Consider the following 24740-nt stretch of genomic DNA (forward strand, 5'->3'; position numbering starts at 1 on the left):
GGGGAGGGGTGAACTTCAGGTGTGGGGACAGGAGGCAAGAGAAGAGCAAGAGGAAAGGGGGTGTCTGAGGAGCAGAGGAAGGTTGTCAACCATAAGCCAGGAACCCCTAAGAGTTGAGATGGGTGGACAGAAGGTATGAATAAAGTCTCTCTCTCCACAAAAGAAATTCACACCAAAACCAGAGGGTTAAATTATAAGAAAGGAAATAAAATTTATTCTTGCACAACACAGGTTTGAACTTCACAGGTCCACTTACACGCCAATTTTTTTTTTTCAATAAATATATTGTCCATCCTAGATTCCACAGCCGCTAGCGCTTCCCTGTCCAAGGGTGCTTCCGCATCCGCGGGTTCAACCAGCAGCAGATCACGTATCACTGTTTACACTCCAAGGTTGGTTGAATCTGCAGATACTGGAGGACTGACTTTGGGACTTGAGTATCCATGGATTTTGGTATCCATGGAGCACCTCCCGCCCCAGCCAATTCCTCCGGGGACACTGAGGGGCCATTGTACACAGTAGTGAACTCCTTCCTCTCTTCTCCCTATCCCTCCCTTTACCTATAAAAGTTCTTTCCTTCTGCTTCTCAAAGGGACAAAGCCTTTGGGGAAGCTTCCTTTGGTATCAGAAGAGTGATGAGATCTCTCGGGCGGTTGAGTTGGAGTACTTCTTTCGGTTCTTTTCCTCCTCCTCCAACTCTGCCTTCTTACCAAGACCAGGAACCCATGAAGAGAGTAAAGGCCCAGCACCGTCTCCAGGTGACCTAGGGTGAGGGTGAGGAGCAGAGGTCCAGGGTGAGGCAGACTGGAGGATGGAGCTGGTAGTGGGACAAGGTTGCAGCTTTCAAGTCCTGGAAATCGCTCTGAGCCCTAGAGCAGGATGGTGAGGCTGTCCAGAGCATAGTGTTAGTCACTCAGTCATGTCCAACTCTTTGCGGCCCTATAGACTGTAGCCCACCAGGCTCCTCTGTCCGTGGGATTCTCCAGGCAAGAATACTGGAATGGGTTGCCATTCCCTTCTCCAGGGGATCTTCCTGACCTGGGGATCAAACCCACCTCTCCTGCGTTGCAGGCAGATTCTTTACCATCCGAGCTACAGGAAGGCCCTGTCCATAGCATAACAATTTGTTTATTCAAGTCTAATCTAAGTTCAAGTCTTATCAAGCTGGAGTTCCAGGACAGTTTTGAACACCTAGAGGCTCCCTGGACCATCTCCAGTATCAGAACGGCTCTCTCATCCAACTCATTGTGCCTCCATTCCAATACAAGCCCTGGGCTCCAGCAAAACTGACCTTTTTATTTAAAGAGAGAGAGAGTAGTCAGGGAGCTAAAGGTGTGGCTGATGGAAAATGGGGGCCAAAGATAACATAGGCTCAGAGCTTCTGGCTCACTGGACAGCTTTTCTTAGCAACATACAGTAATACACACAACGTGCTTAGAGGACAACTCTGGGTCTGTCTGGAGGTTGAAAGGCAGAGAAACGAAGAAGACAGTCCAAAAGTTTAGATGATGAGCAGTGGGCTGGGTATAAGCTGAACTCTTGGTTGAGTGACTTATTAGGGGTACCAAGAGCCAGGAAATCGTACTTGGGCACCGTATTTGGCAATTGGATGCTGCATTTTGCCAGCTTCAAGGTGTGTAGCCTTAAATGTACAATACTGTCCTCCTGCATCAAAACAAATCAAGTATCTTCTCATCACCCATCTGCCCAGAGCTATGCAAAACTGTAAATCCAATGTCAAATAAATAATCAGAAATTAAGACAGTGGGAGTAAGACCTGAACAGCATGAAAAGATCTAGAAATGGAGGTGACCTGCTTCAGGTATCCTGTGTGAGCAACCCTGGGCCTCTGGGCAGTGTGCCTCAATAAAGGGGCCCCATGTGGGACCCCCAGTGGAGGGAATGGGGTCAAAGGTGAGGGTGGATGGTGACAAGCTGCATCCAGCGTCTCTCTCCTCTCTTTCACCTCTGTGCATTGCTTCCATGTTCCCTTGGTGCCAGGAAGGCCACCTTAATCCCATATAATCAAAGCAATACTCTATTGGAATAAAACTTGAATAGGGACAGAAGATCAATGAATGGGAAAACTGAATATTGTAAAAGATATTCCGTTCTTCACGTGTTAATTTATAAACTTAGCATGACTATAATTAAAATTGCAAGAGGATTTATTCTTTTAAGCTTAACTAAGTGATTCCAGTGGTCATCTGGAAAAATAAACATGCAATAATTTCCCAAGAACATCAGAAAAAGAGGAACTCCCAGTGGCAAGTATTAAAAGAGGGATCAAATGGCATGGAACTGATATAAGGATCAACACATTGTTTACAGAAAGTTCAAGAGTAAGTAAATATACACACATATATGAATTATTTTAAATATTAGATGACATCACTAATCTGTCAGCAAAGGTTAGCATTAGCATTTGGTTAATTATTTATTTTTTTAATTTATCATCGAAATTAATTCCAGACGGATGGATTGTGTAACTCATAAATCATAGTGAAAATAAGTAAATAGAAAATGGAAGTAAAAATTTAATTTATCTTTGGGTAGAAAAGACTGTTTAAGCATAAATAGGATTGAGAAAACATTCTATGCACAAAACTAAAGCTTGTGCATGTCAAAATCCCTGTTATAAACAAACAGGTAAATGACACATTGAAATAAAATAAGGATATATTAATAATTAAGCAATCCTTTCTATATTATATAGAGCATTCATATTTAAAAATAAAAACACATCAGTTAAAACTAGGCAAAGGATTTAGATTTCTCCATAAAAATACAAATGGCCATGAAATGTTTTTAATAGTAATATCTAGTGCCATAAATTGATCATGCTCAACTAGTGCTGATAGGGAGTATAAATTGATTAAAACACAAAATAAAACAAAACACACACACAAATGTTCTGGAAAGAACTTGACAGTATGCATTAATAGCAGGAATCTTACTTCTAGGAATGTGTCCTAAATAATCAGAGATATAGGCAAAGACTTACAAACAGTGTTTTTTTATGGCAGTATTATAAGAACCAAAAATTGAAAATAATCCTCAAGACCACTAGACACTGGTTTTTAAAAAAGCTATAGTGTGTATAGTGTGTGCACAAAGTAGATGATTACAACCATTCAAGATCAATGGCATTGGAGAAGTCTCAAAATATAATCTTAAAATTTAAATATCAGAACACAGACTGGAAATGTAATAAGTATGGAGTTCTGTTTTTTAAAAATGTATTTTTGCATAGAAAAAAAAAAAAGACCGAAAGGAATTCTTTTTTTTTTTTTGGTTTTAATTTTATTTTATTTTTAAACTTTACATAATTGTATTAGTTTTGCCAAACATCAAAATGAATCCACCACAGGTATACATGTGTTCCCCATCCTGAACCCTCCTCCCTCCTCCCTCCCCATACCATCCCTCTGGGTCGTCCCAGTGCACCAGCCCCAAGCATCCAGTATCGTGCATCGAACCTGGACTGGCAACTCGTTTCTTACATGATATTTTACATGTTACAATGTCATTCTCCCAAATCTTCCCACCCTCTCCCTCTCCCACAGAGTCCATAAGACTGTTCTATACATCAGTGTCTCTTTTGCTGTCTCATACACAGGGTTATTGTTACCATCTTTCTAAATTCCATATATATGCGTTAGAATACTGTATTTATGTTTTTCCTTCTGGCTTACTTCACTTTTAACATGTTCTTTATGGTCATCTGAATGGTAGAATTGGGGTTATTTAATTTTTATCTTTATATCATTCTGTATTTTTCAAATGTTCTATACTGAATGTATTTCCTCTTGATAATTAGAAATTTAAAGCAATCAAGCTTATTTAGAAAAGATTAGTTCTCCAGTGTTCCAGAAAGAGAAAAAGGCAAGAGGTCAGAAAATGCTTCTGAAATCACTCTGAAGCTTCCTCCTGCGGCACTAAATGGAATACCCAGGCTTTAACTGGGACTGACAGCAGGATTATTTATAAGAATGGCCAGCCTGCCACTCACTCACCTGAGAGGAGCCCCTGCTGATTCCCTCCTGCCCTAAATAAATCAGACCTGCGAGCCAAGCCTCACTGCCTGCGCTTATCCATGTAAATTAGCTTGATTTGATGTTCATAATTGCTCTCCTCTACTGCCACATGCATGTGTGCATGCACACACAGAGAGACCCATGCACACACCTGCTGCCTCCTCTCAAGTGGCCGGCACCCACCGAGCTGTCATCATGCCCAGCTTTTCCAGTTCAAGCCCTCAGCCAGGCCCCCGCTCAGGCTATCCCACACATTCCATCATGGCATTACCGAGTTACTGCCCACTCCATGCCCACCTGCCAATTCACATCCTACCTTGAATGCAAGTGCCTCTACAATTCCCAGCCAAAACCACGTGAGGACCTGCTCTGTGTCACCATTGTGCACCAGGGACAGAAACAGAGAGAGCAGGAGTCATTGCCCATGAAGAGGTAGATATCCAGTGTAGCAGACACACAGAGAACGAGATCATTTGAAGCTAATGAGCAGAGTGCTATAAAGCAGAGAGATGCTGGATGTTAAGTGATCATGGAGGACTTCCTGGAAGCGGTGGCACCTGAGCTGAGTCTAAAGTGTTAGTCGCTCAGTCACCCTTTGTGACCCCATGGACTGTAGCCCACCAGACTCCTCTGTCCATGGGATTCTCTAGGCAAGAATACTGGAGTGGGTTGCCATTTCCTTCTACAGGGGATCTTCCCAACCTATGGATCAAACCCAGGTCTCCTGCATTACAAGCAGATTCTTTACCATCCAAGCCACCAGGGAAGCCCAGGCTGTGTAAAAATCAAGCAGAGATAGTGGGAGAGAGTGGAGGAGAGTAAATGAAAGCCCAGAAGTGCAAAGCCATTAAAGCAATAGGAAACCCCAAGCTGGAAGTTCAGCATTCAAGGAACTGAAAGAGGGAGGAAATGAAGGAAGAAGAAAAATGAGATGGGAACATCAAACAAAGACCAAGTCATAAAAAGCATCATGTTCCTTGCCAAGAGCTGAGTATGGTCTAGGACCTCCACACAGCTGTCTCCCTTTTGCCTGCCCCCACTAGTCTGCCCAAGAGCAGTTCTTGGACTTTAAGCAGCTAAGCATCAGGCATGCACCTCACCCAGCTGGCTCAAGAAAACAACTCTGGGGTCTGGCAGGATTCCCTGGTTCCCCGCTCTGTCTGCAGTCCTGACTTGTGACTCCCAGGGACCTCACTTGCTTCTGGATTACTGAAACCTGGCCTGGGTTCCCCAGCAGCCTCTAGGGGCTGCCAGTGGTGGCCCTTTGCTTGATCCAGGCCATTCCTCTTACGAACCCTCGCCAAACACACTTTCATCCCCACCCTCTTCCAAAACTGTTCTCGTCAGTGTCACCAATGAGCTCCATGTTGCTAAACCCAAGGCTCACTCTTCACCCTCATAAGCGAAACTCAGCCGGCCATGCCCTTCTCCCCCGCCCACTTCTTCATTAGCCCTCCAGGACACCACCCTCCTAGCTTCCCTTCCACCATTGCTGGATTCTCTCACCTTATCTGTTTTTCTGGCTCTTCCTCATCCAGAACTCAATACAGCTGTTTCACTTGGATGAATAATACTCATCTCAAACTTAATACATCCAAAGGTGCTCACATCTCTCCCCCATCCACCCTCAGAAACCCATTACCCCAACTTTCCACAACTCAACTGCTAGCAAATCCATTTTTCCCATCGGAGTGGAGTGTCAGTCGCTCAGTCGTGTATGACCCTTTGCAACCCCATGGACTGTAGCCTGCCAGGCTCCTCTGTCCATGGGATTTCCCGGGAAAGAATACTGGAGTGGGTTGCCATTTCATTCTCCAAGGGATCTTCCCTACCCAGGGATCAAACCTGGGTCTCCTGCATTGCAGGCAGATACTCTACCGTCTGAGCCACCAGGGAAGTAGCTGGATCAAAAACACTCTAGCAGAAATTATAGTAGAAGAGTTTCAAGTGTGAATTAGGCAAAGATTTCCTAAATGGTTTACAAAATGTACAAATCATAAAGGAAATACTGATTACATTACAAATAAGGACTTCTCAAAGAAAAAATTATTAAGAAAGTGAAAGGCAGTCAAGAGTGGAAAACAATATTTGCATTTTATATAATCAACGAAGGAATTGTGCCAGGAATACATAAAGAATTCCCAAAGCCAAGAAGAGAAAAAAAGACAGGCCACCCATTTTATTTAATGGGCAAAAGACTTGAACAGGCATTTTACAAAAAATAAACACATCCAAATGGTGAATAAACACATAAAACCCTGCTCAATCTTATTAGTCATCAGGGAAACGCAGATTAAAACCACAATGAGACATTACTGTACCCCAGGCAGAATGGCTAAAATGAAAAAAACAGACAATTTCAAATGTAAATAATGATGTGGAACTGGAGGAAATTGGTATGAACACTGTGTAAAACTGTTTGGCAGTATCTATTAAAACGAAGTGTATTTGCGTATCCTATGACCTAGAAATTTCACACTTTACATCCATCGAGGGAGAGTAAATTGTCACAATGTGCAGCATCATGAATTTATGTCATCATTTCAAGAGAGGACATCAGGCAAAAAGACCACAACCCTTATGATTGCGCTACAGAGTTTTAAAGCAGACAAAGACTAATCCTTGGTGTTCTAATGCAACTTCATGGTGACTTTTGGGAAGACCCACGAGGTGACTTCTGGGTACCTGCTCACAGTGGTCAATTTCTGGATCTGGATGGTGGTTAATCGAAAGTATTCACTGTGTCAGACTTTGTTGTTGTTGCTGTTCAGTCTCTGAGTCATGTCCGACTCTTTGCAAGTGAACTGTAGCACACCAGGCTTCCCTGTCCTTCACTGTCTCCTGGAGTTTGTTCACTCTTGTCCACTGAGTCAGTGATGCCATCCAACCACCTCATCTTCTGTTGTCCCCTTCTCCTCATGCCCTCAATCTTTCCCAGCATCAGGGCCTTTTCCAATAAGTTAGCTCTTCACATCAGGTAGCCACAGGATTGGAGCTTCAGCTTCAGCATCAGTCCTTGCAATAAATATTCAGGATTGATTTCCTTTAGGATTGACTGGTTTGATCTCCTTGCTTTCCAAGGGACTCTGATGAGTCTTCTGCAGCACCTCAACTCAAAACCATCAATTCTTTGGCACTCAACCATCTTCATGGTCCAGCTCTCACATTCATACATGACTACTGGAAAACCCATAGCTTTGACTAGATGGACCTTTGTCAGCAAAGTGATGTCTCTGCTTTTCAACACGCTGTCTAGGTTTGTCAGACTTTACTGTTCTCATTCTCCTTGGAAGTAAAGTCCGAGATGGGCTTTCTATGGGGCTCCGGGCATCACCAAGAGCATCCACCACATCCATCTACCTTTGCACTCATGGTCTGTGCACCTGCCATAGGGTATCTTTGGGTATCTTTCAGGGTAGGGTATCTTTCAGCCCCATGGTTTATAGCAGTGGGTGGGGACAGCTTGGGAACCAACCCGAAATTCTCATTTGATCACATCATGCATCCAATCCACACTTTTGTGATTCAAGACAGATCAGGAATCTGACCACTTCTCACCACCTAAATGGCTACAGGAAGGGCCTCCCCACCCGAATTACTGCCTTTGCCTCATTACAGAGCTCCTGGCTTCCATTCTTGCCATCTACAGTAGGTCACAACATACCGGGTAGAAGGATGCCTTTAAAACATAGCTCAGATCACATCCCTCCTCTGCTCAAAGCTGTTCAATAGCTCTGCATTTTACTCAGGGAAATAGGCAAGTCCCTACAAGGCCCACAAGACCCTACAACGTGATCCAGCCCCGTTATGTCTCCACCATCCTCTCCTTCTTCCCCTCACCCACCCTGTTCCTCTGCTCCAGCCACAGGGCCTCTCTGATACTCCTGGAACCAAGCCCATGCCTGCCTCAGGGCCTGGGGCCTGGCTGTTCCTTGGCTTGCAAAGGCTTCTCCTCAGAGATTTGCAGAATGGAATCTCCCACTTCCTGCCTGAAATCTTGACTCAGCTATCACATCTCAGGGAGCCCCAACCTGGCTACCCACTCCTGTTTGCACCTCCAGTCCCTCTCGCCTCACTGTATTTCTTTTTTCTATAGCACTTCTCTTTTAATATACTACATAATTTACTTATTACATAGTTATTAATTAGGAGATCGGGATTAATATAACGCAGTACTATAAATAATTTACAAGGGCCTACTATATAGCTCAGGAAACTCTACTCTTATTCTTAATAACCTATATGGGAAAAGAGTCTGAAAAAGAATGGATACATATATGTGTATATTGTTGTTGTTTAGTTGCTAAATCGTGACCAACTCTTTGATCCTACAGACTGTAGCCTGCCAAATTCCTCTGCCCATGGGATTTTTCAAGCAAGAATATTGGAGTGGGTTGCCATCTTCTTCTCCAGAGAATCTTCCTGACCCAGGGATTGAACCTGTGCCACATCTCCTGAATTGGCAGGTGGATCCTGGTGGCTCAGATGATAAAGAATCTGCCTGCAACGTGGGAGACCTGGGTTCAATCCCTGGGTTGGGAAGATCCCCTGAAGAGGGGAATGGCTACCCACTCCAGTATTCTTGCCTGAAAAATCCCATGTATCACAAACCTGCTGCTGCTGCTGCTAAGTCGCTTCAGTCGTGTCCGACTCTGTGCGACCCCTCAAACACAACTGAATCCCCGCACACACACATAACTGGTTCACTTTGCTGTACACCTGAAACCTATACAACATTGTAAATCAACTACACTCCCATCAACTTTTTTAAAAACATTTATTGATTATTGACATCTCCTCTCACCCCAACACACACACATGAACTGCATAAGGTGTTGGTCTACATCGTGCCCCTAGCACCTGGATCCACATGGAATTCCCCTGGCACATGGTGGACCTGATGCAGTATTTGTGGAATGAGTGAGCCTACCCTGTACCCTGCTCTTGGGATGATGTGCAGAGTCTGGCCCTCCCACACTGCTGCTCTGTTGGGGACCCTCTCTGTCCTCACATCCCACCCTATGGGCCACATGCCCCATCAGATGTTCTGTATATCAGCCATTCAGTCTGACTTCTTCCTTGGTTCTGGAAAGTGCTTTCTCCACATTACTTTATAGACCATCCCTACATTCAAGAATGGGCTTCCCTGTTGGTACAGATGGTAAAGAATATGCCCTTGCAATGCGGGAAACCCGGGTTTGATCCCCAGGTTTGGAATATCCCCTGGAAGAGGAAATGGCAACCCACTTCAGTGTTCTTTACTGGGAAATCTCATGTACAGAGGAGCCTGGCGGGCTACAATCCATGGGGTTGCAAAGAGACATGGCTGAGCAACTAACACTTTACATTCAAGGCTCTAGTTAAGCGTTGAGCATGTTTTAGGCAGCTTTCATACTCCCCAAAGGCCCAAACAGTGCCAGCCATGGAGTAGGTGCCCAATAAGTATTTCAAGAAGAAAGAACAAATGTCATTTAAAGCGAATTTAGAAGGCAGCTCAGGCAATAACTTTAACAGGGCTAATGAAAGTATATTGTGTTCACCCCCAAAGAGAACCCAGGGGACTTCAACAAAAATTTCCCCTTCAACTAGCAAGCAGGTGATAGGTGGAAAGTAATGGTAATAAACTGCTGAAGTTCATCCTGGTTTTAAAAGTCCATCTAGTACTCACACCATGCTAGCCTGAGATAATCAATGGCTTGGAGCAGGGTTGAGAGGTCAACCCTGGCTCTCAGGGCAGATGGAGACAGCATCCCCCTTTGCCATGATGGATGGCAGCAACCTTCAGCTCCTAATTGTTCCCAAAGAATTCAGGTATGAGTCAAGCCCCAAATCACACACATGGGGGAGAGGAAGGACAGAAGCCAAGGCGAGAGGTTCAGTCAGCAAAATTGGAATCACTTGAGAAATGGAGGCGATAGAAGCCCCCATCTGAGCCTGCCCTATAAAAGCCCAAGTGATGTATTTTCTTCCGCCAGTTGACTTTTTTTAAGTGTCTCTCTCATAAGTCATTAATAACTAATTTCACAATCGCTGCATCATGTGACAGTCATAAAATATTGCCTGCACTTTTCCCAGCAAATTTTAGTATTGAGCCAATAATTGAATCCAAATTATCTATTAAGTTAATTCTTTAGTAGACAATATTTTACACTTGAAGTCATTTTTCACAAGTACTCCGGAATGAAGTAATTGTGAAATTAGCAATGACTTTCCCCCCCTCCTGAACAAGTAAAAATAAAATCGCTGGGTTCAGCCCGGAGGGTGTCAAGCTGTTATGAATTCTTTCCTTTCATGTGTTGCCTCTTCCTAGTTAGAACTAGCTCTGAGTCCTCAACACTCAGCAGGAAGACAACAGGACACGGCTTCTAGACCGTGAGCTTCTTAGACGCGGCTATCCTGAGACCACCTCAGGTGCGTCACCACATGACACCCTCTCCAGCCAGACTCTGGCTTTTAAGAAAATTCTGTTCTTTCTGTCTTTTAAGACTGGTACAGAGTGAACCTGGGGAATCCGGCCAACTGACTCCTCCCCCTTCTGAGGTCCAAGTTTCCACCCACAGGGATGGACACCCAGAGCCAAGTTTGTGCCAGTGACCCCGCCCTGAGCCTTCTCGATGTCTCATTGCTGACCACACAGATTATAGCAGAGTGGACACCTGACCCTGGCTGAGGCCAGCAGAGTCCTTCTTACAGGAGTTTGAACTTGAGTGAAAGAGGCACCAGTTAGTCTCTGTTGGCCCTTTAAATTAAGGATATGAATTTTTAATGGACTTTTCACTGGATTGCTATTTCACAGCTCCCAGATGGTCATGGATCTGGTGGGGTTGGAGGAAAAAATTGCAAGAGGGAGAAAGGGAGTGAAGAGAACACTCAGCATGAGGCCTGGAAGGGAAGGGGGACAGGAAGTGGAGCAGGACACCCCCACCACTCACCAGGGTACCCCACCCCCACCACCATGCCCTTCCCACCCCCATCCTCCCACACACACAGCCCCACCTCACCCCAAACCTGATTCAAGTTCTGGGCCCTCTGAGAACCAAGCCATACATTCTGCCCCTGGGTTTCACGAAAATACCCAAAGACCCAAAGGTTAAAAATAGCTCTTGATCAGAACACTTCCTGAGGATTTAAGTGAAAGGGGGTGCTACACCCAAGAGAACCAGTAAAAATTTCTACAAAGTCCCATCAAGACTCCTGCTCAGACATCTCCACACCTTTCTCTTCTGCCGTCCACCAAATGCTTCCAGATTTGTGGCACCTATGGATGCCACACCACTTCTCCCCTCACCACCAAACACTCATGTTCAAATACAGTGACTCTTTCGTTAATCCCTCACACAGAGTGCCACTTGGAGCCATTGGCAGGACATCAGAGTCCTGCTAATAGACAAGACATGTTATGAACTAAAAAGATTTGCTACTTAATGCTTTTGTTCCTGGCAAATCTATCATCAAGTCCCCACTTCTTGCAGTTTTTGTTATAATCAACCAAAAGGACTTTGGTCCAGAGAAAATTCCTAAAGCCTGCCCATGCCTCTGCCTTTGTTAGACATGCAGGAACAGCGTGAGATTTGAGGCCAGACAGACCTGGGTGCACACATCAGCTTCTTTAAAAATAAAACAATGAATATCAGGTTTCTCCATTCAGTTGCTGTAGGTGTTGCTGTAAGTTTAGGGTAAGCAGTCTGACAACCCCAGAGTCAGAGTTGTTGTTCAGTCGTTCAGTGATGTCCAACTCTTTGCAACCCCATGAACTGTAGCCCACCAGGCTTCCCTGTCTTTCAGTATCTCCCAGAGTTTGCTCAAATTCATGTCCATTGAGTCGGTGATGCCATCCAACCATCTCATCCTCTGTTGTTCCCTTCTTCTCCTGCCCTCAGTCTTTCCCAGCATCAGGGTCTTTTCCAATGAGATGGCTCTTCGGATCAGGTGGCCAAGTGTTGGAGCTTCAGCTTCAGCATCAGTCCTTGAAATGAATATTCAGGATTGATTACCTTTAGGATTGACTGGTTTGATCTCTTGCTGTCCAAGGGACTTTCAGGAGTCAGAGAAGTCCCTTTGATTCCCAGTTTTTCGTGAAATTTATTATACTGATGATTTGTTATAAATATGTGCTGAACTTTATCTTTTTATTGGCATTATCCTTACAAAAAAAGGTATTAAACTTATCAAAGGATTCTTGTGTCTCTTGAGTTAATGATATGATTTTTTTTTCCTCCTTTGGTCCATTAAGGCAGTGAATTGCTAGACCTTCTGCTGTTAAAACACCCCTGCATTTTTCACATAAACCCGACATGACTGCGGTGATTGTTTTTAATATACTACTGGATTCTGTTAGCTAATGTTTTATTTAATATTGTTTTCATCTATTTTTACAAGTGATAGATATCTATATTTTTTTCTCTTGCCCTTCCTTAGTTTAAGAGTAACAGTTAAACTACTTTCATTAAATAAATCAGATAGCTTTTTTTTTTTTTTTCCTTTTTCTACTTTCTGGAACAGCTTCTGCAAAAGGGGGTTCTTACCTCTGTAAATACTTTGTGGTGCTCAACTGTAGAGCAATATGGGCCCATAGCTTTGGAGGGAGAGGGGAGAAGTTAGCTGTAATTTTAATTTCTTTACTCATGACTGGTCTGTTCGACTTTTCTTTTTATTCTTTGTCAATTTTGGTATTTCTCATTTTCCCAGAAAGCTATCCAATTCATCCAATTGTTCAAATTTGTGAGTGTTTTATAATACTTGTTCATAATACTATTTTATTATTTTTTAAGTCTGTTGTGTCTGTCACTTTATTCTCGCTTCCAGTTTTATTACATCTCTTTTTTTTCTTCTCAGTCTTGTCAGAGGTTTGCCTATTTTATTAATCTATTCAAAAGACCTACAATCAGGGGACTTCATGGCAGTCCAGTGATTAAGACTCCACACTTCCACTGCAAGGGGTGCAAGTTCAACTCCTGGTAGGGGAAATAAGATCCCACATGCCTCGTGGTGCTGCCAAAAAAAAAAAAATGACCTACAATCAACTTTCCTAAGCTTCTGTGATTTTTAATTGTAATTTGCTATTTATTTATTTCTGCCTCTCAATCTATTATTTCCTTTTTTCTTAAGGTTTACTCTGTCATTACTTTTTCAGACTCTTGAGATAAGAACTTAGCACATTTGTTTCCCGCCTTCTCTGTCTTCTAACAAATAGATTTAAACTCTGTGTTTTGACCTAAGTGCTGCTTTATCTGCATCCTACAAATTTTGCCATGTGGTTTCTTAATTCATTTAGTTCTAAAAATTTGGCATTGCCTGTATTATTCCCTTCCATAATCTGAAGACTTTTTACTACTGCTGTTTTTTCAGTTTCCAGGCATACATGTGTTTGATTTTTTGTTGTTGTTTTTTACTGATTTCAAGTTCCACTATATTACAGTCAGAGAACATTATCTGAGTGATGTCAGTCCTTTGGAATTTATTGAGGCTGCCTTTGTTCACTGATTTAGGGTCCTTTTTATGAATGCTCTACACATAATCAAAAGAGTATACATTTTCTGTTAGGTTTTAAGTTATATGTGTGTATAACTATACACAGAAATTTAAGCATGTTAAACAAGTCATTCAAATCTTCTCTATACTTCATAAATCTTGTCTGTTTGTTCTATCAAGTTATAAAAGAAGTACGTTTAAAATATTCAGGTGAAATGGTTGAGATATCTATTTCTCCCTATGTAGCTATCCCTATTTGTCATATGTGTGCTTATGTATAAGTACACATGTATATATTTGATGGTATATTGTTAGATGTGTGCATATTTTTCATGATTACAGTTTTATGATCTTTTATTCCTCTTACTGGAATGTTCCTCTTCTTTTGTTCCTTGTAAATTTTCTTTTGTTCCTATTTGCTTGTTCTATCTTCTTATACTGCTTTATTTCCATTCTCTTGTGTCTCTTGTAAAAAGCATATTCCTAAATCTTGTGTTTTTAATCTACTTCAAGAGTCTCTATATTTTGAATTATGAGTTTAATCCACTTATATCATTGTAAGTTGATGTTATATTAAAAATTATGTTTGCTATTTTATTTCACATTTTCTGTACTCTTTCTTCCTTCTTTCCTTCTTCCCACTGGATAGATAAAATTTCCGCTCCTGGTTTGAAAGCTCCACCCTCTATTTTAATGGTTCTGATGCTAATTTTCTCTAGTTATTCAGGCCAAAAATATTGATGTCATCCTTGAGGCCCCTCTTTCCTTCACCAACCCATCAGAATATCTTTTTAGTCCTACCTTCAAAATGCATTCAGAATCCAAACGCTTCTTTCTCACCACCTCCACCCTGACATCACCCTGCTCCACCAGCATCTCTCATCTGAACCCAAGCCATCTCTCCCAACGGTTCTGCAGTTTTCTACCTTAGCTTCTAAACTCTATTCTCAACACAGAGCCAAACTGATCATTTTCAAATTTAAGAGAACTGGGACTTCCCAAATGGTCCAGTTGATAAGACTCCACATTTTCACTGAAAGAAGTGCAGGTTCGATCCCTGGTCAGGGAACTAAGATCCCACAGGCCATATGTCACGACCAAAATAAAATAAAATAGGCTAAGGGGAAAAAAATAAGACAATGTTGGAGCTTTTAAAAAATAAAATAAAATGTAACACATGTAGCTTCTCTCCTCAAACCCTCCATAGTCTTCTCTGTCACTCAAAGTAAAAGCTACGGGCCCACCCCTCTCAGGCACTCTCTGCTACCAATCTTTCTTTGGCTCTCTTCTGTCCAGATACACCAGTTATCTTGCTGTTCTTCATATACTCCAGGAATGCTCCTACCCCAGGGCCTTGGCACTGGCTGTTCCCTGCTTATAAAATACCCTTCTCCACCTATCCACATGGCTAACTCCCTCACCTCCTTCAGGATTTGGCCTGAGTACCTTCTTCTCAAGGAGACCTGCTCTGCCCATCTTATTTATTTATTTTTTTTTTCTTTTTTGTGCTTATTTTTTATTGAAGTATAGTCTATATACAATATTATATAAGTTACAAGTGTACAGTATAATGATTCACAATGTTTAAATATTATATTCCATTATACTTATTATAAAATATTGGCCATATTCCCTGTGTTGTACTGTATAACTTTGTAGCTTATTTCACACATAATAGTTTGTACCTCTTTTTTTTTTTTTCTTCATATATATATTTTATTGAAGTATAGTTGACTTACAGTGTTTCAGGTGCACAGCAAGGTAATTCAGTTATACATATACATTGTTTATATTATTTTTCAGATTATTTTCCATTATAGGTTATTACAAAATATTGACTATAGTTTCCCGTGCTATACAGTTAACCTTTGTTGCTTGTGTTGCATATATATTTTTTTCTGAATTTTAGATATAAGAAAGAGGAGGATTATACCTCAACACTTTATTTTTTTTTTTATTTGATAAATTTAACGCCTTTTATTGCCATAGCTCATTTTACTGTGCTTTGCTTTAGTGAGCTTTATAGATACATGTTTTTGTTTTTTTTTTTTCCTTGTTAATTTTCTGTTTAGTTGATCTATCCATAAGTGTGAGTGGGGTATTAAAGTCTCCCACTATTATTGTGTTATTGTTAATTTCTCATTAATTGCCCATCTTATTTAAATTGTAACCCTCCCCACCCTGGTACTTCCAATCTCCTTTGTGCACGCATGCTAAGTCACTTTAGTTGTGTCCCACACTGTTGGACCCTATGGACTGCAGCCTGCCAGGCTCCTCTGTCCGTGGGATTCTCCAGGCAAGAATACTAGAGTGGATTGCCATGCCCTCCTCCAAGGGCTCTTCCTGACCCAGGGATCAAACCCGTGTCTCTTATGTCTACCTACATTGGCAAGTGGGTTCTTTACCACTAACACCATCTAGGAAGTCCCCAATCTCCTTTACACCAACCCATTTTTTGCATAGTACTTCAGTTGAGTTCAGTTCAGTCGCTCAGTCGTGTCCACCTCTTTGCGACCCCATGAACCACAGCACGCCAGGCCTCCCTGTCCATCACCAACTTACAAGCTTCTAACAGACCATTTTATTTGTTTGTTTACCACATGTATTGAATATTGTCTGTTTTCCCTTGCTCCATGAGAATAAGAATGCTGTGGCCACAAATCTGCTGTTCAGAGCTCTGCTGCCAGAAGTGCAACTGACTCACAGTCTCATCTCCACCCCATGGAATCCACCACCACATCAGTATTGAGGCCACATTTCCCAGAGCTGCTCCCAGCTAGCGGCCAAACACAGCAGGTACTAAGGCAACCCTAACCCACCAAAAGGCAGGACTCCTCTGAAGCCGAACTGGGTTCAAGGACTCCCCACTAGCCAGGCCAAACCACCCCTGAAACTGTGCTTCAGTCCTCAGCTCTTCCTCCCCCAAGCCTCCTTCATTCCTCATCTCCCTCTGCAGGGGTCAGTTCTGCATCCCAGTATGAAGGTACCCCTTACCCTTCCTTGCGGCTTCCCCAGTAGACCTAACCCCACTGTGGCATCTTCTTAGTGGACCCAGACTCACGTGTCTGTTTGTCTCCTGATGGGTCCCAATGCAGGAGACACGAGTTCAATCCCTGGTGAGGAAACTAAGATTCCACGTGCAGCCAGGGCAACTAAGCCCAGGAGCCACAGCTGCTGAGCCTGGTCACCTCAACAAGAGAGAGATGGAGTTTTACACTACAACTAAGACCCAATGCAGCCAAAAATAAATAAATAAAAATTTTTAAGAAATTAATTTTAAAAAGAAAAAAGAATTTTTTCAAACAGCAGACAAAGAAGGAATGCAGGCTTTCAATCAAGCATGGGAATATAAGACTGGACACTGGAAAGAGACTTCTGGAATCAAAATTTTTCCACAAACCCTCCTCCCCTCACCCTCAAGTGAATGGAAATGAGCTCTCTTCCAATCCCATAAACCCAAGAGTGCCTTTCACGCCTACTATTGTTGCTGTTGTTCATTCACTCAGTCATGTCCAAGTCTTTGCGATTCCAAGGACTGCAGCAGGCTTCCCTGCTCTTCACCATCTCCCAGAGCTTGCTCAAACTCATGTCCATTGAGTCAATGACGCCACCCAACCATCTCATCCTCCGTTGTCCCCTTCTCCTGCCCCCTATCTTTCCCAGCATCAGGGTCTTTTCCAATGAATTGGCTCTTTGCATTCCATACCAAGGGCTTTTTTATACTCAGAGTAATGGAGCAACAAATGCTTAGCCAATTATGTGTGCTTTACAGCTGGGGAGGGGGCAGGGTAGGAAGGAGAGAAGGGAAGCATGATGAGGTCCCCCTGAAGCTTCAATGCCCCAAAAATTGACCCTCCAGGCATTTAATCACTGAACTGCTCCAGGAAGGAGCTGTGATCATGATCAGAAGTGGAACAAATGTCTGTGTCACTAACTGACCAAGGCACTACTCTCCTTGGAGGGCTGGAGTAGAACCTAAAAGCCCCTCCTCTTGTTCCTCCAGGCCAAGACCCCCGACCCCTCAGCTGGCATGTGTTTACAGCCAGCTCCACGGTCCCAGGGTGCATGGTGGCCTCCAGCACTTGCCAACCAGCCAGCTGCAGCGTGGTAAGCAGGTTACAGTGGAGGGTGGAGATTGGCCTCTGGCTGCCAGTAGCCTCCCTCATTTACTCTAGTGTGTTCTCACTTCCAGAAAAGAGTTGTGGAGGGGAACATGCCAGAGAATGCTTCCTAGGGTGAGGCTTACCAGCCAACCAGCTCCCTTCCAGGCAAGCACAGCCTGGCTGGATTTTCACTGGGGTTCTAGACACAAATTTCCCCCACCCCTACAGCATTCCTCACCTTAGACCCCTTCCCACTCCCACCAAGCCTCATTCATCCTAGCTGGGCCCTGTGTCTTGGCAGCCCCACTGCCAACCTGCTTTGTCTACCAGCAACAGCCACACCTTACCAACCTGCCACCAGCCTGCCACTTAGCTGGTGCAGGGTTCCCACGGGTGCCATGAACTCACCATCCACCTCTTCCTGTGATGAGGGTCAGAGCCTTGTTTTCTAGATCTGCCCTCTGCCATGCCCAGGCTGCTCCTCCCGTCACCCTGAGATTATCAGGCAACTGTGATCTTATCTGATCCTGTTGGGGAGCCCAGCCAACCCCTTGCCCCCGCCCCAGGGCTGTCCCTGCCTCTCTCTATGGACCTTATTGTGTAGCTCTAACTACCTAACAACTGCAGTGTAATTACATCCCCCCTTCCAAGCTGCCAGCCCAGCAGCTACCGGGAATTATGTGCTACTTAAGGGGAAAGCGTCGCTAATAGAAACAGTAGATGAACAAGGGCTGTTGCAGGCACCTCGCTTCCTTTTCTTAATTTACAACAAACCTCTGTTTATTGAGCTGGTAACATATTTGAACACTGACTCATAAGAGGCCCTTCTCGCAGACACCGTATATCTGGCAAATAATTCCCCTTCCACTGAGGTGTGTGCAGAATTCAGCGCAGGCAATTTACAAGGCTAGGCAGAGAGGGGCGTGCAGGGGCCACTTAAGCTGTGGGCCAGATAGCACAGCAGTTGGGGTGCCCTGCAGGGTGGAGGATCCACCCAGGAGCAGGGACTCCACTCCTCAGGCCCCCACCACTCCCCGGTGGCAAAGGGAAATGGGAGAAGAGGGCATATCTGCCGTGCCTATGGGGCTGTCTCCCAGCTCATGTTTCTGGGCCTGTTCTCTCCTTCTTTCCTCTACCAACTCCATGAAGAAGGCCAGGCAGGTGTGATCATGCCCATTTTACAGACAGAAAAACAGAAGGCCAGAAAGCAAAAAGCGATAGTGGCTCAAGGTCTATAGCTTTCCGCTTATCATCTGTCCCATGCCCCCAGGAGAACAGTCATACCTCCTTTCTCCTGATCAGGGAGGGAGAAAAGAAGGGGCTAGTGGGCCCCCTCCAGTCCCTCCAGCTGGCAGGAGATGCAGCAGAGAGTCTGTGGCCGAGAGAGAGAGAAAGACGTGGCCATTAACAGTGAAGACGGGAAGACGAAAGGCATGTGATTGGTGTTTTGAGTGCGTTATGACAGATAAGATTAGAAATCAGCTTCTTTCCACAGCTTTTGGCCTTCAAAGCCCTTGAAAAACAGCTGCTAACTAAACCTCTATGAGGGTAAAAGGACACCTTCTTCCCCAGCCCCAACCCCACTACACACACACACACAAACACACACACACACCTCTTCAGAGGAGAAACTAAAGGCTCCCAAGGCTGTGCCATATTCAGGGGTGTGACTATAGGGCCTGGGTTATCCCAAGGAGATGCTTTATTCATGGGTACCCTCCAAAGCCAACCCCAGGCATCTCAAACCACAGCATACCAGGGAGGTAATAGAAAGAAGCAGAGAGAGTGTGGGGCCAGAGTTCAAAGTCTCTGAATACTGGGGGTCATGCTTGGACAGCCTGATATGCTAACACCCACCTCCAGCCATCCAGCAGGTTGGAACCAAGAAGGGGCTGGGCCTCTCTCTGCCCACATCCTCTCAGATCTCCCTCTGTGAGTCTGTTCCTGGCTCAAACTATCTCCAGCTAACTTCATTAGCTGGATTGGCTAAACCCTCTGAGCTTCAGTTTCCTCAATGATAGAATGAAATGTCTAACAATCACATGGACTTTTTTGAGGATTAGGTGAAAAATATGAGCCATTTGGCCCAGTGCCTGGCATACAGTAGGTGCTTAATAACCGTTCAACTACTTCTCCTGCCTCTTCACTCTTCCTTTCTTTGCTAAACGTGTGTGTGTGCTCAGTTGCTCAGTCGTGTCCAACTCTTCAACCCCATGGGCTGTAGCCTGCCAGTCTCCTCTGTCCATGGGATTCTCCAGGCAAGAGTACTGGAGTGGGTAGCCATTTCCTTCTCCAGGGGATCTTCCCGACCCAGGATTGAACCTGTGTCTCCTGCATCTCCTGCATTTGCAGGCGGGTTGTTTATCCCTGAGCCACCTGAGAAGCCATTGCTAAAACGTAGTAGCTCATTATCTCCAAAAGGTTTCCCCACCCCACCTTGAGTTCCAGCTCTCCAGAAACAGATCCTAATGTTCAGAGGCAAGATTCACATGGGTAACTTCCTGAGAAGAAGGAACAAGTACCAGTGGGGCTTCACACCAAATCCCAGGAAGGTAACCTCAGCAGATACTTCCAGGTTCAGTGGCACACCTAAATTGTCTTGATGGGGAGACCGGACCTGAAACTTACACTCCTGTATCCCTGGTTACAGACAGAAACAGGGGGTGGTGGCAGTGCTTGGGCAGCTTCCGGACCCTAGGGTATCCTCCTCAGGGACCAGTGTAAATGGTCCAGTTGGACCCTTTACTTCCAGTTGGAAGTAAATCTCCCTGGAGCCAGGAACAGACTCACAGAGGGAGATGTGAGAGGATGTGGGCAGAAATAGCCCCAGCCCATTCTTGGTTCCAACCTGCCAGATGGCTGGAGACGTGTGTTACAGAGCATATCAGGATGTCCAAGCATGACCTCCACTATTCAGAGAATGCCTTGTCAAACGTCAGTACAACACCCACACAGACACTCTCTAATCCTTTCCCAGCAGCGTTTCCGAGAAGTAGACAGGGCACATAGTACCATCTTCTCTTACAAAGAAAGCGAGGTCCAGAGATGCGTGATGAATCAGCCCAGGTCACAAAGCTAATTAATAGCAATCTAAATCCAGGCTTCTGCACTCCCAGGGACGGCCTCCTTCCAAAAATAGTATTCAAGAGCATGCACGCACACACACCATATGTTGATCGTCTGTGTGAGATTTTTGTCTGTTTTGCAGAAGTAAGGTGCAGATTGATGATTTGGAGAAGAAAAAGAAACTGGAGCAGTTAGGGGCCACAAGAAAGGGTCCTTCCCTCCAGGACACACAATTCTCTGGTTAGGTTCACAAGTTTGTTCATGTAGAGTGGAAGTAATCCTGGAGAGAACGAATCCATTGGGTTGTTCTCTTCTCAACATCAGGACACCATGGGAAAATGAGCTTGGTAGTAAAGGAGAGAATATATAACCTTTGCTGTAGGCCACTGGGCTGCCCTGGTGGCTCAGATGGTAAAGAATTTGCCTGCAATGCGGGAGACCTGGGATCGATTCCTGAGTCGGCAAGATTTCCTAGAGAAGAGAATGGTTACCCACTCCAGTATTCTTGCCTGGATAATTCCATGGACAGAGGAGCCTGATGAACTGCAGTCCATGGGGTCTCAAAGAGTTGGATGTGGCTGAGTGACTAACACACACATACACACACACAAACACACACACACACGTAGACTGTATACAGAGCCTGTGGCATTCATCACTTTATTAATGATCTTTCTATCGAAGTATAGTTTGTTTACAATGTTGTGTTAGTTTCTGGTGTACAGCAAAGTGATTCATATAAATAGATGATAGAGAGAATATATGTATGCTTTTTCAGATTTTTTCCACTGTAAGTTGTAATAGGAGATTGACTATAGTTCCTGTGCTACACAGTAGGTCCTTGTGTGTGTCTGTTAATCCCAAACTCCTAATTTATCCCTTCCCCACTTTCCCCTTTGGTAACCATAAGTTTGCTTTCTATGTCTGTGGTTCTATTTCTGTTTTGTACATAAGTTCATTTGTATCATTCTTTTAGATCCCGCATGTAAGTGATATGATACGATATTTGTCTTTCTCTGTCTGACTTCGTTCACTTAGGATATTCTCCAGGTTCACCCATGTTGCTGTGAATGGCATTATTTTATTCTTTTTTTATGGTAATAATCTTTTTCTCCACTTGACCATCAGCTCCTCAAAAGTAAGGCCACCTGCACTTTCCCACTCATGTCCCCCTGGCACACAGAGGCACTCAGTCAACATACTTGGAGAGAATAAATGAGCCCATGACATTTGAGAGGAAGGCTTCGGGGGTGGGGGTGGGGCAATACTCAGGAAATCGGAGCTTGTGTTAACAGGTATGAGAGGTCAAGAGAGGGTCAAAGAGAGAAAGGAGACCCTAAGAGCTTGGGAGAGGGAATCCAAGGAAAGCAGGAACGGTCCAAAAGCATCCTTCTTTGACTGCCACGAGATCCTCCCTGTGAGCCATTCCCTCCAAACAGCTCTCATACGTGCCAGTCCATTTGTGTTCTCAGAACCCTGAAAGCCCCAGAAAATAGAACTTTCCAAACAGCTCCCCTCTCTGTGGAGGCTCTCCAGACCTCCCTCCCCGCTCCCCAGGAGTTGGGGAAGCTGAAGGGAGGGAAAGGAAAAGATATGGACATGGTGAACCCTCTCCACTGTGGGGCCCCTGGAGAGCCACTGCTGGGCTCATCAGCCTGGATCCCTCTTCTAGTGCTTTGGCTCCAGGTGTGGGAAAACAGGCCAAGAGAGAGTGAGGGGATGTCAGAAAATGGGGCCTGAACTCCTGCCCTAATTTAAAGAAAAACAGGGGAGGAGAGAAGTCTGTTTCCAGATGTGATTGTTTATTCTCCATCTGACCTGAGGGTACACAGTCTCAGTGAGAAGGGACCCACGGCTGTGATGGGGGCAGGTCTCCCCGCACATGTTCCTCTGTCCACCTGGGGACAACGGAGCGTTCTCTTAGCCTGCCTGGTGCCCATCTTTGCACTGGGGGTGTGAACTAAACCTCCTGGCACCACCAAGTCCTGCAAAGGCTACTCTTTCCTCCAGGGCAAGGGGCCAAGAAATGCTGCCTCTCAAAAGGGGCTTCCCTTCACCCCAAATTCCCTGCAAAGAGGTGCCAGCACAGGACAGGTGCCAGGTAGGAATTTGAGTCCCAGCTGGGAAGTGCTGTGGGGATGACCTGGGGCAGCCCCCCTCACCCCACCTCATTTCACTGGGGTGGAAACTGAGGCTCACAGAGAAGGTCCCCCATCTCACAGTCATTTCCCTCCTACACAGAAAAGATGTGCAGACAAGCGGGTGTAAGAGGCACAGGCAGATCCAGGGGTGCTGGGGAGACGGGTGGGGGGACTGCTGCTCCTGCCAGCACCTCCCACCTGGTACCCACCACGAACCCAGTCTAATCTCTGGCGCACAATTCCTTGCTGTCAGCAGCGTATCAAAAACCTCACATTTTTCCAAGACACACTTTCATTAGTCTTTGGGGACTCCAGGGAGGAAACAGATTTTTTCCGTCTGATGCCAAAAATCCAAGCTGGAAAACAGTGGCCAGAAGAGGGTGGGATAAAGGGCCAGGCTTCAGAGGACCATGACTATCCCTGTGGACAACTGGCCAGCGTGGATCAGAGTCCGGCTCTCAACATCTTGCCCTTTTGGCTGTGGGACCTTAGAGAGCTGAGCAGAAAGGCTACTCAGCCAGAGCCCTCCTGGGGCCTCCCGGCAGCATCGTCAGTGGGCTGGGGGACTTAAGGGGCCCACACTGGGCACAGGTTCTCCACACACACCTCTCCAACTTCCAGAGAGCATCTCAGAGCCTCAAAACTGTCACCTGAGGACGAAGACCATGTTCCCATTTCCCCAAACTTTCTAGCTCCTGCATGGTCATTATTGAGGCCCCTCCTTTCTGCTCCCCCATGAAGATTAGCAATCAGCCTCCATAAAGAAAAGGGCTTGTGTGCTTAGATCCAGAGTCAGCAAGGAGGTGAGGCAGCCAAGATGACCCACATATGCGACACACAGCCCATGGGGCGGGGAGAAGAGCCCAGAAGGAGAGAGGAAGTGAAGTCAGCCTGGAGCTGAGAAATCTCCCCAGGGTCACTCACAGAACGAGGGTCCCCCCGCATTGTCTCCTCTGCAAAAGTGGAGGGAGAGAAAAGACCAGAGGGATTTTTTTTAAAGCATTTCTATCAATTTATCTTGAATAAGGTTTAGTGGGTACAGAAGGGACCTCTCTGGATGAGTGGATCAGAGAATCCACTGGAGCTCCAAGAATTCCATGGAGCACTGGGCAGAGTGGGGTGTATTTTGAAAATGTATATCCCGGGTATACATAATTGTGCATGAGCGTGTGTCTGTACTCAGTTGCTAATTCGTGTCTGACTGTTTGCAACCCCATGCACTGTAGCCCGCCAGGCTCCTCTGTCCATGGGATTTCCCAGGCAAGAATACTGGAGTGAGTTGCCATTTCCTCTTCCAGGGGATCTTTCTGATCCAGGGATCAAACCCATGTCTCCTGCTTTGGCAGGAGGATTCTTTACCACTGCACCACCTTGGAAGCCTAGAGCATAATAATTTCATACTTTAAATTCTTTTTTTAATTTTTATTTTTTTACTCACACTCCTGTGCAGCACATGGCATCTTAGTTCCCCAACCAGGGATCAAACCCGCCGCCCTGCATTGGAAGCATGGAGTCTTAACCATTGGACGGTCAAGGAAGTCCCCAATTTTCCTATTTTAAAAACAATAAGAAATGTCTGTCATTTTCATAATGTAAACTGTGGAAGAGAAAATACAACAACATGCTTTTGATTGCTGGACCTGGGCATCCAAGTGTCCCATGATCCTCTGCAGCATGCAAGGACCAGCCTTGGGGGGAACAGGGCAGGATCCCCAGGGGAAGGAGGGAGATGTTCCCACTCATCAGATTTGGACTTCGGTTTTCAAGTTTGAGAACGATGGCACCACAGTCAGGACCTTCATGGGGACAGTTTCATCTGATTGGCTCCCTGTGGCCAAGGATGAGACTCAGCACTTTCCCAAATCTCCCCTCAAAGGATAACGCAAGATTGGTGGGGAACCACATGTTCCCAGGGCCCACCA

The 24740-nt window shown here is 45.0% G+C and overlaps 1 protein-coding gene and 1 non-coding gene across 2 annotated transcripts in view; both read right to left on the reverse strand.

The window, feature by feature from the left end:
• Window positions 1-242: 242 nt before the first annotated feature.
• GFRA2 (GDNF family receptor alpha 2) overlaps window positions 243-24740 on the reverse strand; it is a 151754-nt gene continuing 127256 nt past the window's right edge. The window contains exon 8 of the mRNA XM_027549791.1: window positions 243-763. Coding sequence (XP_027405592.1) covers window positions 707-763 — 57 coding nt within the window. The 3' untranslated portion in view covers window positions 243-706. The remainder of the gene's footprint in view (window positions 764-24740) is intronic.
• On the reverse strand, window positions 5862-5933 carry TRNAC-GCA. Its single transcript has one exon. It is a non-coding gene; the product is annotated as a tRNA-Cys (tRNA).

This window comes from Bos indicus x Bos taurus, chromosome 8, assembly GCF_003369695.1.
Source record: "Bos indicus x Bos taurus breed Angus x Brahman F1 hybrid chromosome 8, Bos_hybrid_MaternalHap_v2.0, whole genome shotgun sequence".
Classification (NCBI taxonomy): domain Eukaryota; kingdom Metazoa; phylum Chordata; class Mammalia; order Artiodactyla; family Bovidae; genus Bos; species Bos indicus x Bos taurus.